At 51.3% G+C, this 17,409-nt stretch overlaps 1 protein-coding gene across 1 annotated transcript; it reads right to left on the bottom strand.

Annotated features, from left to right (window-relative positions):
- Window positions 1–563: 563 nt before the first annotated feature.
- Window positions 564–1,988, bottom strand: LOC123062187 (peroxidase 2). The gene is made up of 2 exons (XM_044485569.1): window positions 1,602–1,988; window positions 564–1,515 (listed from the first exon to the last, which is right to left on the bottom strand). The coding sequence occupies exons 1-2, from the start codon at window positions 1,920–1,922 to the stop codon at window positions 769–771; spliced, it is 1,068 nt and encodes a 355-aa protein (XP_044341504.1). The 5' UTR covers window positions 1,923–1,988; the 3' UTR covers window positions 564–768.
- Between the last annotated feature and the right edge of the window lie 15,421 nt (window positions 1,989–17,409).

Below are 17,409 nucleotides of genomic sequence, written 5' to 3'. Positions count from 1 at the left end.
ATTTCGCTCACGAGGGAAGGGCTTCCAATTCAGTAGATCACAATCTTGTAAAGAGTTCGCTGTCCCTCAAGCATGGTCGTCACACTTGACTCGCGTAGCCAAATGATACTGCTATTGTAGCTTATATATCATGCAATAAAGCGACCATATTTATCCCTAAAACAGTACGTAGGTATATCTGGAGAGGATTTTTCCTGTGACGAATAATGAATCAAGTTTTGTGGCATTGGAGAAAAATGATTACAACATTTACTGGTTCAGTCATTTTGTCAAGACCAAACAAAAAAATGAATGCACTTTTCGGATTCCCTGTCGAGGCTTAGCTATCGACAGAAACAACCATGAACATAGTGGTACATGAACATTGACAGTTACTAGAATATTATTATATCTTTATTAACACACCACAAAACCACACACATATACAGAGTTTTAGTATGAGAAAACCAACGACGGCATTGTTCGGATTCCTTGTCAGGGCTTAGCTCAGGACCCCGCTACTCGGTGTCAGTTTTTAATCGACAAAAACAACCATGAAAATAGCCGTACGTGAACATACACGGTTACTTATATATTATTATATCTTTATTAATATATCAAAACACACACACATACAGAGTTTTAGTATGATACACCAAAACACACGCACATACAGAGTTTTAGTATGAGAAAACCAACAACGGCACCAGCTAGGCAAAGTTAGATCTCCTCCATGGGGGGATCCAGACATGGAGCCGGCCAACTACCAGGCATTACTACTGGCCCGTACTAGTTGTTGACTCTCCAGCATACCTTCCTGATCTCTGCGCCTTGCTGGTTGCCTATGGTCTTGACCCCGATTTTCCCCATAGTCTCCATGGCTTTCTCGAACTTCCTCTCCCACGCCCCGGTCATGTTCGCGTTTTCTGTCACCTGCGTTATCGTTTTCGTCGAGTTGAGCACGGCATCTGAGGTGAACAACACTTTCTTGTCGACCACGTTCTGGTAGTACTGCTTATCCAGGACGTTGGGGGTCACATCATCTTGGTTCACGTTGGTGCCGTCGTTGCCGTTGCACTGGGCCCTAAGCTTGGCGGCAAATGCCGGTTCCATCTCAGAGAAACGGGTGGAGAAGAACAAGCAGCGGGCGCGGCCGATGGTGTGCGCGCCGGAGAGCGTGACCATCTCGTCGGAGGTGAGTCCCTTGGCCGCGAAACTCCCCTGAAGCGCCGTGAGGTTAGAGAAGGGCCCAGGCAGCTGGTCTGTCTCGTTGGAGAATGACTCGCGGCCGTCGTAGCGGCCGCCCGGCATCTGGATGTTGATCTTGCGGTCGCTGAGGAAGTAGGACGCGTCGCGGGCAGCATAGGCGACGATGTCGGCACATGAGACTGTGTCGGGGCAGGCAGCCTCGATCGCCGCCTTGGCCTCGTCAATCACCTCGAACCCTCGGAGGCTGTTCTGGTTGGGAGGGCCTTCCCTCTCCGTGTCGCTGTTCTTCGAGTTGGTCGTGTTGAGGAGGACGGAACCATCGCAGCCCTAAATATAATGAACATGAAGGACCTCATAATGAACATGCTAGTATATAAGCTAGTAGAATTGACGAGGTGTGTCAGTGTGTGTACCCGAACGAAGCAGTCATGGAAGAAGAGACGGATGAGCCCGGCACCAATGCCAGGGTTCGCATCCACGGCCTTCTTCACGGCATCCGTGACGATCTTCTCCGCGCTAGGGCACCTGGTGTTGTAATAGCCGGAGCTGAGTCCTGACCCCGAGGGAGCAGGTCTCCTCTGCCGCGTCTGAACGTCCGGCCTGGGGCGACAGAGCGCCGCGTTGTAGGTGGGCAGCCTCAGCCAGCCGTTGAAGCAAATGCTGGCGCCGTCGCACGCCGCCGGCCCGGCGAGGAACGCGGCCAAGACGACGAGCGCTGCGAGCTTAGTCGCCATCTTCCTTTCGCACTAGCCAGTAGCCACTAGAGAGGTGATGGTCGTTTCGTGTCGTGTGTTGTTTGCTCAAGCTGGGTTACGGATGACATATTTATAAGCCGTCCCGGACGACCACGTACAAAGGCAATATAGCTTGGCAACGACGTATGTGGGCAGGCCGCGTTTCGTGGGCGGCGCACGTCGCGACTTGCGATAGACGCAAACTTGGACCGGACAGCTGAAGCGTCTGACCGGCGACGTTCGATGGATTTTCGCGGTGTCTCGCTGATTGCGCGTCGGTGGTCTGATCGGCCTTTGAGATCTCGTGGTGCCTGTGTGCTGAGCCTGTGCGTAGGGACAAGTTAGTTAGGTTGATCGTTGAATGTTGCATGGGAACAGTGTCTTCGCTCCTCGCCGACTTGTTCTTTGAGTGGAAAATGTCCACAGCGTCACCAACCACGCATTTACCATTCCATGCAGGCAGGTACTAGTGTATACAGCTGCTAACCGGTTGGATTCACTCCGGCAGGACGGCCGAACCTGCGCTTTGCAGTGCACTAGTAGTATACGTACTCTCCTAGCGTATTTCTTCAGTTAGGCGAAACAAGCGTAAAAAGCTGGGATATCGCGTGATTAGCTATGACCTAGCGACATAACATGAAGTAATTTAGACTAGTAATAGCATACTCTATAGTGAATAGTGTCATAGATGTGATAACATAGAAACATTCATATATTACTTTCTAGGCTCATTTTGCTTCGAGGTGTGTTATGATATGTGGATCGGGGGGCGTCAGATGCTCATTTGCGTCGGGTCAATGGGATGGCCCCGAGGGAGTGCCTCTCTCGGCATGCGGGGGGGGGGGGGGGGGGGGGAGGCATGCACGCCCGCAGGTGAACAGGAGAACGCGGCTGAAGAGATGGGCATGCCCGACGCAGCGTTGGGGCCCGCCACTACTCTTGCGGATGGGCTGCGCCAGCCCAGGCTCGGCCTAGGGGAGCCGAGGTAGACATGGTGGGCCACGCTACGCCCTTGAGCGGGGCCCAACTCTCGGGCCAGGCCACCATAGAGGCTACGCCAGCTGGACAGCGGGTTGGCGCAGGCCTGCCCGACGCCCGCGTTGCAGATTTCCTGGCCAGGGCGACGAAGGAAGTGCCACCGCCGTTGCTGCCCAACCCTAGGCCCCCTGGTCGCCGTCCTAGGAAGGCGGCTCGGGCGCCCGCAACAGCAACGAGACGCAGCAGCAGATTGCAGGGGAAGAAGCTCTTGTTCCCCGAGGGAAGCTCCATCATGAAGCAGGCTAGGTTGCTAGTCATGTCCAAGAGGGGGCTGGCTATTCCCGAGCGCGGAGAGGCTGAAGACGACAGGGTCGAGCGGTATGCTAGAGCCTTTGATGAACCGATGTGGCCACCGCAGATCAAGGCATTGATGATCCTTGCTCGGTCAGGGAAAGAACACGTGATGGTGCCACCGGCCACGGCATAGGCGGTCAGGCCGATAGCCTGGAAGATAAAGTGTTTGATGGATCACAACATCCTACTTTGGAACGTGCGGGGACTCAATAATCCAGCACGTAGAGGTGTGGTCAGGTCCATGGTAAAGGCGCACAATGTTGCCATGGCATGTATCCAAGAAACAAAGCTATCTTTGGTGGGCAGTAGGATTGTGCAAGAGTGATGTGGAGCCGAATTTGACAAGTTTGCTTTATCTCCTGCGGATGGGACGAGAGGTGGGATACTGCTCGTTTGGGTTGGGGCAAAATTCAATCTCGCTAATGTGGATTTGCACAACTCTTTTATCACGGCGCATGGGAACACTGCGGATGGGGCCCCGTTTGGATTGATGACGGTGTACGGGCCACAACAAGTGACAGATAACATGGTGTTTCTAGCTGACATGAAGGCGGCGGTGCAAGCCTTTCCGGTGGGCACGACAATTTTCCTCGGAGGAGACTTCAATATGATCGCGCACGCAACAGACAAAAATAATAATAACATCAACCGCAGGTGTTTGTCAGCCTTCAGGGGATTCATCAATGAGCTGCAACTCAAAGACTTATACATGCACGACCGCAGGTGCACTTGGAGCAATGAGCAAGAGAGGGCCACTTTGGTGAAACAAGACTGGGTACTGTACAATGACGCTTGGGACGCTAGGTTCCCTGGCTGCCTACTGCAAGCCCTCTCTAGCGAGATGTCAGATCATTGCACGTTGCTTCTCACCTGTGACACATCCTTCAGGCCGGCGAGACAATTTCGTTTTGAAATTTTTTGGGTCCAGATGGACGGGTTCAGTGAGTTGGTAGCCAGCGTCTGGCAGCGACCAATGACCACTCAAGAGCCTCTTGCGTGCCTTTGCGGAGAAGATGAAGCGTACAACCAGAGAGTTGAAAAGCTGGGGGAGGGTGAACAACATAGCGCTCAAATCAGCGATTATATGTGAGATTGTGGCCAGATTAGATAAGGCGATGGAAAGGAGAGATCTCACAACTGAAGAAAGACAGTTCAGGGCAGCTCTGAAGGTGCAGCGGTTAGGCCTTGCGGCATTGGAGCGGATGATTTGGAGGTAGCGGTCGCACATTCAGTGGATCAAGGAAGGGGATGCTAGCACTCGCTTCGTCCACTCCAAAGCATCGGCGAGAAGACGGCGGAAATACATCCACAGGATACTGTTCAATGGCAAAGTTTGCACAGACCAGACAGACAAGTTGGAAGCTATGCACACGTTCTTCGAAGCTCTGATCGGTACAAATGGAGAGAGAATGGCCTGGCTCAATTTTGAGGAGCTAGAGATTCAGCCGGTGGAGCTAGCAGACATGGAAATCCCGTTCACTATGGAGGAAGCTCGTGCATCCGTGAACGAGATGAATGGGAACAAGGCGCCGCGACCGGACGGGTTCACCGGCCTATTTTACAAGCACTGTTGGGATATCATCAGGGAAGATATAATGAAGGTGCTACACACCCTATACAGACTAAACTCCTCCAAGCTACACTTACTCAACGATGCAACTCTGATCCTGTTGCCCAAGAGTGAAGACGCCACGACACCAAAAGAGCTCAGTCACCCCCATTTGTTGTAGTGGGATCACCTTGCCGGCAGCTATACATTCGCTTGGATGCGAGATCAAACCTTTCCCATGCACCTACCTTGGTATGCCGTTGTCCGACTCGAAGCTTCGCAAGGTGGACTACCAGCCAGCGCTTGACAAACTATGCAACAAGCTGAAGGGTTGGATTAGAATTCACTTCTCCATGGATGACCGAATTCTATTGGTAAAGCATGTGCTCTCTGCTATGGTGGTGTTTAAGATGATGGTCATTGAGATGCGTGCGTGGCTGCGGAAAAGAATCGACAAACTCAGAAGGGGTTTTCTTTGGGAAGGAAAAGAATTTGCAATGGGAGGCAAGTGTTTGGTTAGCTGGCGCATCATTTGCAGGACAATCAAATTTGAAGGGCTGGGGATGACGAACCTGAGTGCGCAGAGCACAGCGCTGAGGATGAGGTGGTTGTGGCTTTCATGGACGGACCCGAGCAAAGCCTGGTTGGGACTATCACTGCCGACCGATGCCAGAGTATGTACGTTGTTCGTGGCTTCAGTTAACTTCCACCTCGGGGGTGGGCAACGCATTTGCTTCTGGACTGAACCTTGGATGCAAGGGATGAGCTTTTGCCACCGCTTCCCGGCTCTGTTTGGCGTCTGCACACGGAAGCGGCTAATGGTGGCTCAGGCACTCATCGGCGGTCGGTGGACACGTCATCTCAGGGGAAGTCTCATGCTGCAGATGGTCGGAGAGTTCACTGCCTTGTGGGTGCTACTACAGGACGTCACACTAGTCCAACAGCAGGACACGGTTTCTTGGTGGTGGACGGCAAACGGCGGATTCTCCACTCATTCTGCCTATACAGTCCAGTTTGAGGGATCGGTGCGGACGAGCTACAAGCAACTGATCTGGCAGTCGGAGGCACCATTGAAATGCAAAGTGTTCTCTTGGATGACGGTGCTTGGGAAGATCTTGACAGGGGACAACCTGGCGAAGCGAAACTGGCCTCACAACCCGACGAGTTGCCTCTGCAACGCTCAGCGTGAGACGCCCGAGCACCTTCTAGCTTGCTGCCCTTTCACGTGAGCTTGTGGGGGAAAATAATGCAAAAATGCAGCTTGCCAGTGACCCTTGCCCCGTCACCAGCCTCAGAGAACATTCGGGAGTGGTGGTCGAGATCAAGGCAGCAGGTGCCGAAGATGCACAGGGCAGCATGGAGCTCGCTAGTGCAGCTCACGTGGTGGTTAGTGTGGAAGGAGCGGAACTCGTGGATTTTTGACCACAAGAACTCGACGGAAGAACAGGTGTTGGATTGAATCAAGAATGATCTCATTGATTGGACGTTGGCAGGCAAGCATAAGGTGGCCCTAATGATTCACAGACCTAGGGAACCAGATTAATAGTTGTGCTGTTGGTAGGCTAGTAATGAGGTTCAGGGGGTGTTTGTTTCCAGGTACTTTTTTGTGTAGGGACTAGAAAAAGTCCCTCTTAAAGACTTTTTTATCAAACGGGTGGAACTTTTTAGGGACTAAACTAGGCATTTGGGACTAAATGAAGAAGACTCTTAAGGACAGTCTTTTTGGGCCTTTTCCAACAATGCCCCTCCATGCACCCATTGGCCCCCCACCCCATGGTGTTGTTTGACTGTTATTTTTCTATATACTAGAGGCAACATGGTCATTTAATAACCTCTAGGAAGGGACTAGGGATTTTTTAGTCTCTGGAAACAAACAGAGAGAGACTTTTTAGGGACTAGAGACTTTTTAGTTGGGACTAGAAAATGTCCTTGAACTAGAGAATCAAACATCACCTCCGACTATAATTAGGTGGCTGGATACTAGCTTTGTATCGTGGGTAACTTGCTAGTTGCTATGCCCCTATAAAACTCTTCTCTAATTTCAATGAAATGCTGCATCATGCAGTATTTTTGTCAAAAAAAAAGAGACCAGTATACATAAGGGCATTTACAACGCCGGGCGTTAGGTTAAATATCCGACTCAATCGACAGTTAGACTACAAAATTCTAGCGTCTAACCTGGCAGTGAGCCAGGGACGCAAATGCTAGAGGCGGGCGTTTTTGCCTTTTTTTCCGCAGCCGTACATGTAGCGATCGATTTTTCTGCTAGTTCTGCAATTAATTAGCGTCCCTTGTTAGCGTTTGCCGTTGGGTTGGAAAGCGCTAAGCTTGTCTCTTATCTTATGGTGACTTAATCGAATATAAGTTAAGTGCTATAACATGTAAGAAAAAAAACAAAAAAAAAATCACACAAATCTAATATAAGATCTTATTAAGATAGCATCGACCGAGCCATAATTAGAACTTAGTGACTGAGACTTTGTAGAACTGTTTTTTTATTCATAAACGTCTACAGTAGGCGCCTAGCAATGGTGATGCCCTTAAAGCAGTCTACGGTTATGCGTTGGCGGTCTGATCGGCCTCGAGATTTTGCGGTGCCGGTGTGCTGTGCGTATCGACAAGCTTGGTTGACCGTTGAAAGTTGCATGGAACAGTACGTGCCTCACCTTGCTGTACTCGCCGGACTTGTTCATTGCGTGGAAAATGTCCACAACGCCAACAACCACTCCACGCAGGTTGCATTAACAGATGCTAACCGGTTGCATTAACTCGGTCAGCTGCGAACCGATCTGCCCTTAGGGCATCTCCAGCCGTTGGCCTTTCAGGAGGGACAAAAAATCGCCCCCTGAAACGCACCGGCGCTAAACCGTGCATCGGGGGCGTGATGCCTCCCAGTCGCGACCCCTCACGGGTTTTTAAAATGTTCAAATTCGGTGCAAACACAACGCAAACACGGGCGAGTTCGTTCAAATTTAAACATATTTTACAAAAAAAAAACTACCGCGGGCTACCCCCGCCGTCTCCCTCGCCGCTCGCCTCGCCGCCCGCCCACGCGGTTCTACATGCCGAGGAGGCTGTAGAACCGCGTGTAGTCACTGTCGTCGTCGTCGTCGTCGCCCCCGCCTACGCCTCCGCCGTCCCTGCTGCATCCCTCCCCCGGTTGGCGCGGCGGGTTGGACGGTTCGGGGGCGTCGTCGTCGTCGCTATCGAGGACGACGACACCGTCCTCGTCCTCGCGCCCACGTTTGCGGGCGGCGATCTCCTCTAGGGCCCGGCGCTGCCGGATCATCTCCTCGCGCAGGTAGTCGTCGCGTGACCACCGCATGGCGTCCTCGTCGGAGAAGCCGCGCCGGGCTATCTCCTCGTACTCCGGGGGGAGGCTGGACTCCACCTTGGGCTTGACGAGGGCGCCGGAGCTGCGGGTGGGCGCTGACAGGTGTGTCCTGGGGCTCCGGCTTGATGGGGCGGAGGTGGAGGCAGGGAGAGCCGCCGGAGCTGCGGGTACGCGCGCTGACAGGCGTGTCCTGGGGCTCCGGCTTGACGGGGCGGAGGTGGAGGCAGGGAGAGCCGCCGGACGAGGAGGAGGACACCCCGGTCTCCATGCGCCTCGGCGTCCAGGAGCTTCCCCGGCGGCGGCGTGAGGAGGACGGGGGAGCGGGGTACTCGAGGCGCGGTGTGTTGCTGCCCTCGATGTACTCGAGGACGGACTCCGACATGCGCCCGGGCACGCCCCACCACCGACGTCGGCCGGCGGCGTTGAACCTGCCGGAGGGCACGACGCCGTTGGTGGCCTCGAGCTGCTCGCCGTGCCGGCGGCGGAAGTACGGCTCCCAGATTGGGTTGTCGGGGACGTACCGGGGGCCCTCCCTCGCCGCACGCGGCAGGGACGAGCGGATGTGTGCGATCTCCGCATGCCGCGCCGCGCCGGTGGGTACCGGAGGCACCGGCACGCCGCCGGCGCTGATCCTCCACGCCCCGGGCACCCGCATGTCCGGCGGTACCGGGTACTCGGCCTCGAAAAGGAGGCGAGCCTCGTCCTCGTGCAGATGACGGCGCCCGAATCCGTTCGCCGCCGCGCCGTCGCCTGGGAAACGCTCGGCCATGCTTTCTCAACTGGTGACGGCGAGAGGAGAAAAGGGGAAGAAATGAGCGCGTCGTCGGTGGATGATCGGGGTGAGTCTCTCCGCCACGCTTGCAGTCGGCTTTTATAGGCGGAGACGCCGCGTGGTAGGCTTGGCCGACGCATTACGCGTGGCGTGATTGCGTGGCGGCCGAGGGACGCGTCGCCCAAGCTTCACTGCGCCGCCCATGAGGCACCAATGAAGGCTGACCGGCGCGGCAGCGCGCGGCAGCTTTGGCATTGATTCGCCGCGGGAAACGAGGCGATGAGGACGACGAAGGTGCGAGAAGAGAGTAAAGTCGCTGACGTGGCGGGCCCGCGGCTCTTCGCGCCAAAAACGATTCGCCCGGCGCCCCCGAGCGACCCCAGCGCGCCGGGTTCGGGTTGGGTCCGCCGGCGCCAATTTCAGTCCGAGCCGGCGAAAAGTGGGCTCTTGGGGGGCAACTGGGCCGATTTTTTTGCGCCGGCGGACGAAAACATGCCTGGGAGGCCTTCTTGGGGGCGCGGCTGGAGATGCCCTTACAGAGCAGCGGTGAATGTCTCCTTCCATTTTTTCTCCGTTTGAGTCGCCCGTCCGCGTGGGTCTGCTTTTTCGTTTGGGTCGCCCGGTGTGCCCAACGAAAGCGAGACACATTTTTGTTCAGGTCTGTGTCGCATTCAGTCGAACACCTAGTGGGCGAGCTCCCGCGCCACCTCGCCCGTCCACGCGCCCGTGAGCTCGCCTCGGTCGCCTCGCCCGCAAGGTCCGCTGCATCGCCCGCGAGCTCCCAGCGACAGCTCGCCGCGCCGGCCGCGCGTGCCCCACCCCCGCCCGGCAGCTCACCCCGTCCCACGCACCCGCCTGCAGCTTGGTCACGCCCCCGCAAGCTCGCCTACGCCACCGCCCGTGCTCCGTGTCACGCGCTCACACCAGCAAGGGGGCTGGTTGTGGCTCGTGGTCGGCCAGGAGCGCGGGGGCGGAAGCGTGGGTGCCGCGAACGCCGGCAAGCCGCGGTGCGGCTGGGCGCGGGCGGACCCAACTGGGCGCGGCGAGGCGGAACCGCAGCGAGGCAAGGCCGGGTGCGACCGGATGCACCAGCTGGGGAGCCGCGGTCCATAGAGACGTCGCGCTCGCGGTAGGATTGCATGTATGTGCTCCCGTGTTTCTTCTGCTGGTGCCCGTACGTGCAATCCAGTGAGCGGAGTAGCAAGCAGTTGGCCCCGCGTGTAGACATCATATGCGTGCGCGACATCTATACAGCAGCATCGCGAGCTTGGCAGGGCAGCGCGAGCGCACCGGCGCGGCAAGGCGAGCGCGGAGGCCGAAACGGCCGACAGCGAGGTGGTCGAGAGCATCCGCTTGGCCCGGCGCTACTCCATGAGTACCCGCATCTCCTCCGTGCCTGACGCGGCCGCCATGGCCGCCGCCGTCGACAGCGAGCACGTGCTCCCGCTCCTGCTGGAAGACGCCGTGGGCGCCCACGAAGCTGGCGCTTCCCGTCGGCTCCGGCGCTTCCCCGGCGTTTCTCCGGCTCCGATGCTTCTTCGGCGTTGCCCCGGCCCCTGCTCCCTGCTGTGAGATGGATGGGAGAAAAAGGGGGAAAGGATGAGAGAGACGGAGGTGGGATGGGTGGGTGGCCCCTCGATGACAGATGGGCCAACGCTCACATGCAGCGGACGGAGGCGGACGAGAAGGCCACAGAAAGCGTCCGTTTTGTGTCCGCCGCAGACCCTAATGTGACTCAAATTTGGGTCAAATATGGGTCCGAGCAGACACAAAACGGACAGCAGACGGACATTGTGTCCATTTATATTGTCCCGTTGAGCCATATTTTGTGTCTAGATGATTCAAACGGATAAAATGGATGATCCCATTGAAGTTGCTCTTAGTGACCTATCGAAGTCAAGTTTGCCCGTAAAGACTCAAATTTCTGGGCGCTGCTCTTGTCTGGTCAGTGTTTCGTGCATTATTCAAGTCAAGTTTACCACGCCAGGCTGTCACTAGTATTAAATTTGGTGCTTGTAATAATTTAAACATTATGCATATGATCGAGCGCTTTATTTGTTTAGAAAACAACAGCTAGATATTACACGCTACTCTTTTCTTTCTGGTTTATAAGGCTCAATTCAAAAATCTCACCAATCAAGGTAGATGATGAGTGATGGAATATTTTTTATAGTTTGTAAAAACATTCAATTAATGCTCTTGTTTTTTTCTTCAAAAAATTATGTTTACGAATGCATTAATTACAATGCATGCATGCATAAAGTGCATGCATTAATCAGTTTTCTCTTAATACTTGCATGCAATGATTTAATGCATCTTGAAGTCTGAACATGTGATGGGGAACAAATAAATTGAGCCTTATAAAATAAAAAACTAAAATTTTGAGATAAACCCTATAAACCGAAAAGGAGGGAGTACCATTTTGGCCCTTACAGTCCTTTGCCACTAAACGGGCAACACAGTCAGGCACCTTTCCTAACATCCGACACTCCTTCCTTGCACGCCTGTGCCGCCAGGGCGTGGGCAACTTCATTTCATCTTTTTCCAACAACCGAAATCTTCACCTCCTGACCTCTTCATCATGACTTCTTTAATGTCAATGATTGTGTGTCAGAGTGCTGATCTATTCGGAGTGTCAGGTTTTAACTTGTCAGCTAGAGTTGCGCAATTTGTTTCCACAATAATTTGTCCTCTAAATCTGTTAGCTAGAACGGCTAGACCATGCAAGACAACCTCAGCCTCAGCCTCCTCTGCACCAGCACATGTGCTGATACGTTTAGGCTAGTCATAGTGGGAGTAACTTAGCTAGTAACATAACGCACTCCAAGAAACTTTTGCTTATGTGGCAAGTAGTTAATGAGAACTAGTACTACCTCCGTTTTAGTTTACAAGTCCTACGCGTATACCTAGGTTACCAATTTTATCATCTTAATATAAACTATATAACACAAAAAATATACGGTTTGAAAATAGAACTTTTGAAGTTTATATTGATATATTTTTTGTAATATATGATCTGTATTAGGTCGGTCAAATTAACGACCTAGGAGCACGCGCACGCCCTGTAAACTGAGAGAGATGTAGTAACATAAGGCTGGTCACAATGGGGAGGAACTTAAGAGTAACATCACACACTCCAATACAACTTTGCTTATGTGGCATATATTTAATGAAGAGAGAGGTGCTTGTGGTAACTAGCTAAGTTACCGGAACATCACACATTTCAAAAAACAATGAGTCTATAACCTAATAAATACATCATTGCATGACACTACATAGATGTTCCTACCCACTATGGAGGTAGTAACATAGTCTAGGAAAGTGTGTAAGTTACTAGCTTATGTTCTTCCCCATTGTAACTAGCCTAATATGTTACTGTAACATAACGTTTCTCAATACAAGATGAGTCTACAAGCTAATAAATGAAGTTATCTATGACACTAGTATTATGTTACTTTGTACTATGAAAGTAATAACTTAGACTAGTATCATATGCATGACACTAATATAAGTTATTCCCCACTATGACCAGCCTTACATCCTCATAGCAGAATGATGCCGTTGTGGTCCCTGGTCACCCAGCCGACAGCCGCCTCGCCATCAGACTGATTAAAGGCTGCGTCAGAGTTCATTTTCCACCATCCAGACGGAGGCGTGGCCACCTAATCGGTTTGACTAGAGCAGTTGGGGCTGCAGTTTTCTTAGGGAACAAGGATTGTTTCTCATCTAGTCCACCATCGGGAGCTATGCTGGTGTTCATCTCCTATTCGTATTTCTTCAGGTAATCGACCGAGACAGAGACCGAAGCTTTCCCTCCCTCATGTACACAGTCATTACGTAAATGCCACGCTCTCCAAATAAGCAATAGGATTCTAGCCCGCGTGACCTCGTCGCATGTGTCCAATAGACACAAAAGCCAATCATCACCCGTGTATCCGAACATTCTCTCTGCTGGAAGCTGCCAAATTTTCCGAATTTCGGACCTTAAAGCTTTGGCTTTGGTGCAAGCAATGACAGTATGAAATTCAGTCTCGTCTTCCATTCCACAGATGGTGCAAGTGGCCAACTTTTTCAAGGTTCTGCGTGTCTTGTTCTCCCTCATTGCTAGTGATTCGGTGGCAAATCCCCAGCATGTAATCTTCACTTTTTGCGGGGCTTTTGCTTGCCAAATGAGATTCCAGATGCTCCTATTATTTGCATCGTTGGAGGAGCTTGACGCAGGGGAATTCTCCTTTACTTTTAATTCTGTAGCAAGCCTATAAGCACTTCGGACCAAAAATACACCGAACCTCTCCGGCCTCCACGTTATGCAGTCCTCAACTTTCCGCTTTGGGAGTTTGATGTCACAAATAGTTGTTGGATCATACACAGGGAACAACTGATTGATCAGGTCAACATTCCACTCATTTGCATCTATATGGATCAGTTGATTAACCCATCTGACCTTGTCCTTCTGGTGAACTTGGCTACACTTTGTCCAACCTGCCTTGGATCCAGTTGTCCCTCTCAATACAGATCTTCCTCCCATCCCCCACTCTTCATATAATGCCCTCTTTTAGTAACTCTAGCCCAAACTCGGTGCCTCTCCAGGTTGTAGGGGTGAGCCCACGTTGGCCCAGCAGGTAGCACAGGACACTAGGTAAGAAATCTTGTTACTTTGTAACCATGGAGCCCAATAGAGAGGGACACCGGTTAAAAAAGTGAGGGACACCGGTACTGCTCCACGCGGCCCAGTAAGGAGAACAGCTGCTAGCGCGGCCCACTTATGCGACTCAGCAAGCCGCGAACAAGCAGTTCGCCGCCAGATCCTCCACACCACATCAATCGATCTGATTGGTACGTGCGCCTCCATCCCAAATCATTAGTGACGCCACCAGATCTTGCCAGTTCGCCAGAAGCCGGATCAGTGGGGAATTAAGAGCATCTCTAGCAGACCCCACATCCTGCCCCGACCCACAAAATAACCGCCAAAATACGGGTCGCTGCAGGAAAACCTGCCCGATCAGACACCGCATACGTGTCCGACCCGTAAATTTTTTTGCAGGGCGCGGCAAAAGATCTCCCCCGACCTCTAGATTCATGGGGTGGGAGGACGACCCAAGCTCGGCCCCTATCCGCAGCGAGATTTGGCGGGAGGGACATTTCCGCGCGGTTGTTCCCGCTCCCCCACCCTTCGCCACCTCACGCTCCGGTGCATCTTCCCCTGCCGTCCTTCGCCGTCATGGATGACTCCCTGCTGTCCCCCGTCACCATCGAGGCCGCGCACGCTCAATCCCCTTGGGAGGATCTTGCCGCCGGCCATGTTGGCCCCGCCGTCGCCCAAGGCACCACTGTGCATGCCCGCAAGCGGCAGGGCAACGTGGTCGTGCAGGGCGGGAATCCGGTTGCCCCCGCTGCGAAGGCCTGCGCGCCGCCCCGGAAAGAGGTTCTCCGGCGATGCCGCTCAGCGCTGCTGCTCCCAACGCAAGCAAGGTGTTTGACGAAATGGCTGGAAGGTATGCGTCTTCGGTCATGGAAATTTTCTTTGCTTTTCACCATTTGCGATAACTCGTGACTTGTTGTCGTTCACTATAGCGGTGGTTCGAACAATGCAACCGTCGAGTTCGTGAACTTGTTGGACACCAACGACGTTGACATCGATCCAGCCCCATTCACTGCATTCGATTAAATGAAACGGAGGGCGGCGTGGATGATCATGGTGGTGAGGAAGAAGTGGAGGAGATCGATGAGGGGGCGTATTAGCAATCGCAAACAAAAACTGGGAAAAGCCAGAGATAGAAGAACTACATGATCTTGGAAGATCAAATGTTGATCAAGGCATGAAGTGCGGTGTCTCTTGATGCATGCACGGGTACTTCTCAAACCGCCAAGAGGTATTGGCAAATGATCAAAGATCAATACTTCCGCATGATGGCAAAGTACCCCAATAGGACTCCACGCATCTTTCGGTCGCTTCAAGGGCGTTGGGATGTGATCAAGCCTATTTGCAGTCATTGGGCAGATTGCTTGGAGCAAGTACGCAATGCACCTCCAAGTGGAATCGTGAAATCCAACTATATGAGTTCGTTTTGACTTTTTTCAAGTTGTGCACATCATATTGCATCATATGAAATGATTGCATCATTTGACTTTGTTCAAATTGTGTAGGACAAAATTGCCCAACATAGATACAAAGACATGGAAGCTTCGGAAGGCAAATTCTTCAAACTAGAGCATTGTTGGGACTTGCTCAGAGAGTGCGAGAAGTGGAAGTTGATCGACAAAGAATACCCACCAAAGAGAGGTTCACTTACAAACATGGATGAAGATGAGGATGATGATGGCCCAAGAAATTTGAACAAGCCCAATGGCGACAAGAAGACTAAGGAGAAGATGAAGAGATAGCACAAAGCATCGAGCTTGAGGGAGAAGATTGATGTCATGGTGCAATCAAATGAGTTGATGTTATTGAAGTCATTGGAGATCAAGAAAGAGTTGGCCGAGAAGAAGGCAAGAGAGAAGCAAGAAAAATGGCAATTGCTCAAGGAAGAGGGGTTGCGCAAAGCAGCCATTGAGGAGAGAAGAGCACGTGCCGCTGAAAACAAAGCCATGTCCAAGTTGCTCGCCGAAGAGAACAAGATCATGACAATGAACTGCAATGACATGGACGACCTCACCAAAGAATGTCATGATATGGCAAGAAGAGAAATCTTGAAGAGGAGAATGATTGTGTCGGCCAGTGCGTGTTACAGTGCCGGAGATGTTTTCTCTGCGGGGTTTGGAACCAATGTCGATGATTTCGGTGTGGGAGTTGGAACAAGCGTCGGAGGTGGATTCGGTCGTTCCGATGAACTCCATGGACTCGATGGCGCGGAGTGAAGATCGACCAAGATGATGCCGAACGTGGTCGTCACTTTTGCAAGACCCTCTTTTGCGTTTGTCCTACAAAACTTAAGCTTTTATTTGCGCGTGAACTGTGTTCTATTGTTTAAATTTAAACTTATTTGTCAAAATTGGTGTCAAATTCGATAATTGGGCGTCTTCGGTTTGCGGGTCGATGCGGCGGTGCCTGAGCAGACCCCGCGTAGCTGACCCGTAAAATAGCATATTCACTGAATATCATCTTTTACGGGCCCGTTTTGCGGGGTCTGAGTCTGACCTCGCCCGTGCCGGCCTGCATATACACTTTTCCGCGAACTGCAAAAGACTTATGCTGGTTGGGATTTTGCGGGGTCCGCTAGAGATGCTCTAAATTGGTACGGCTGCTGCTGCTGCTGCTGCACCAAAGCCCCAAATTCCAAGTGTGATGTGCACCTATAACATTCAGAATCTAATTCTTGATTGTTTTTCTATCATAGGGCATTGGGGCTCCTGCACAGGGCTAGAGAGAAATTAATTGTATGTGGTATTATTGGATTATCTATAATTACCATGCACTGAGTGAAGATTGGAGAAAAGACTGCGATACTCTCGAGCACCCACCAGCTGGACGCACAAACACAATGTCAAGTAAGTCTAATTATATACCTTGATGTTCAAGTACAATATTATGTTGTATAGCTCTTTTCTTCTTTGTGCAAATTTAGTTATCTTAATAACGGTTAGAAAAAATCTTAAATTATAGTAGAAGCTCAGTTTATGGACTAAAAAATGGAAAATATCAACCAGAAAATATGAATTGTTTATCTGCTAGGCCCGTTTGAACCTAAAAGGATCATTCGTGATTTCAATTTACAGCATTTGATGAGTCTAGCTAGACCTTATCCAAAATATATTGATGATGGAGAGCTAAGGACCTTAGACATCACCTTCGTCTTTACATTGGCGATGTTCGGGTAGATGTTTGCCTATCTAGTTTAAGTAATATTTGTGAAGTCTCTCAAGAAATGATGGAGACAAAGACACATATTTGTTTTCCCTTGGTTTGTTGACTTTTGACATTAGTGTTGTTGGTTGCCATTGCTACATTTGAAATATCTTTTTTTACCTATAACAATTATGAAAACATATTTGTGTAGTAGTCTTAGTGGCGATGCCTCGAAAGTACAACCTCATTTGTTATGTGGAGAAAGGCAAAATGAGGAAGGTTACAAATGAAGCGGTAACTGATCACTTTGGTGCCATGAAAGAAATTACAATTTTTTTAAGGTACTTGTCTTAACATATTTGTTTATTGCAGAATTATACGTAGTATGCTACTAAGTGGTTTTGTTTCTTTTCTGTTGTAGCCAATCAAAGCTCTCAAGTTGCATTTTGTCACCATCGTCCTTTGTACTCATCTTCATAATTTGGATAATTTGATGCTCTGTCGTTGCTCCATATTCTATGATCAACCAATATTTCAAGTGAAACTCTTATATTTGGATTTCTGGTAAGCATATTCACTCTTGTATAATATTCTATGTAGATTTTATTGTTATGTGTGTTACTATTATGTATATTATAACTTGATATCCACACACGTGATGGACATGGGACACCGCGTCATTTTTGTCTTGGGTCCGCCCCTGCCAGATTGGTG

Source organism: Triticum aestivum, chromosome 3A (genome assembly GCF_018294505.1).
Source record: "Triticum aestivum cultivar Chinese Spring chromosome 3A, IWGSC CS RefSeq v2.1, whole genome shotgun sequence".
Classification (NCBI taxonomy): Eukaryota; Viridiplantae; Streptophyta; class Magnoliopsida; order Poales; family Poaceae; genus Triticum; species Triticum aestivum.
Note: the sequence above shows the minus strand (reverse complement) of the source record. Positions and strands in the feature narration are given on the sequence as shown.

Excerpts from the sequence above, each read along its gene's own strand:
- LOC123062187 (XM_044485569.1), bottom strand. The coding sequence starts at position 1,922 with ATGGCGACTAAGCTCGCAGCGCTCGTCGTCTTGGCCGCGTTCCTCGCC. Across the intron at positions 1,516-1,601 it reads TCCATGACTGCTTCGTTCGG|GGCTGCGATGGTTCCGTCCT; the intron begins GTACACACACTG and ends CATTATATTTAG.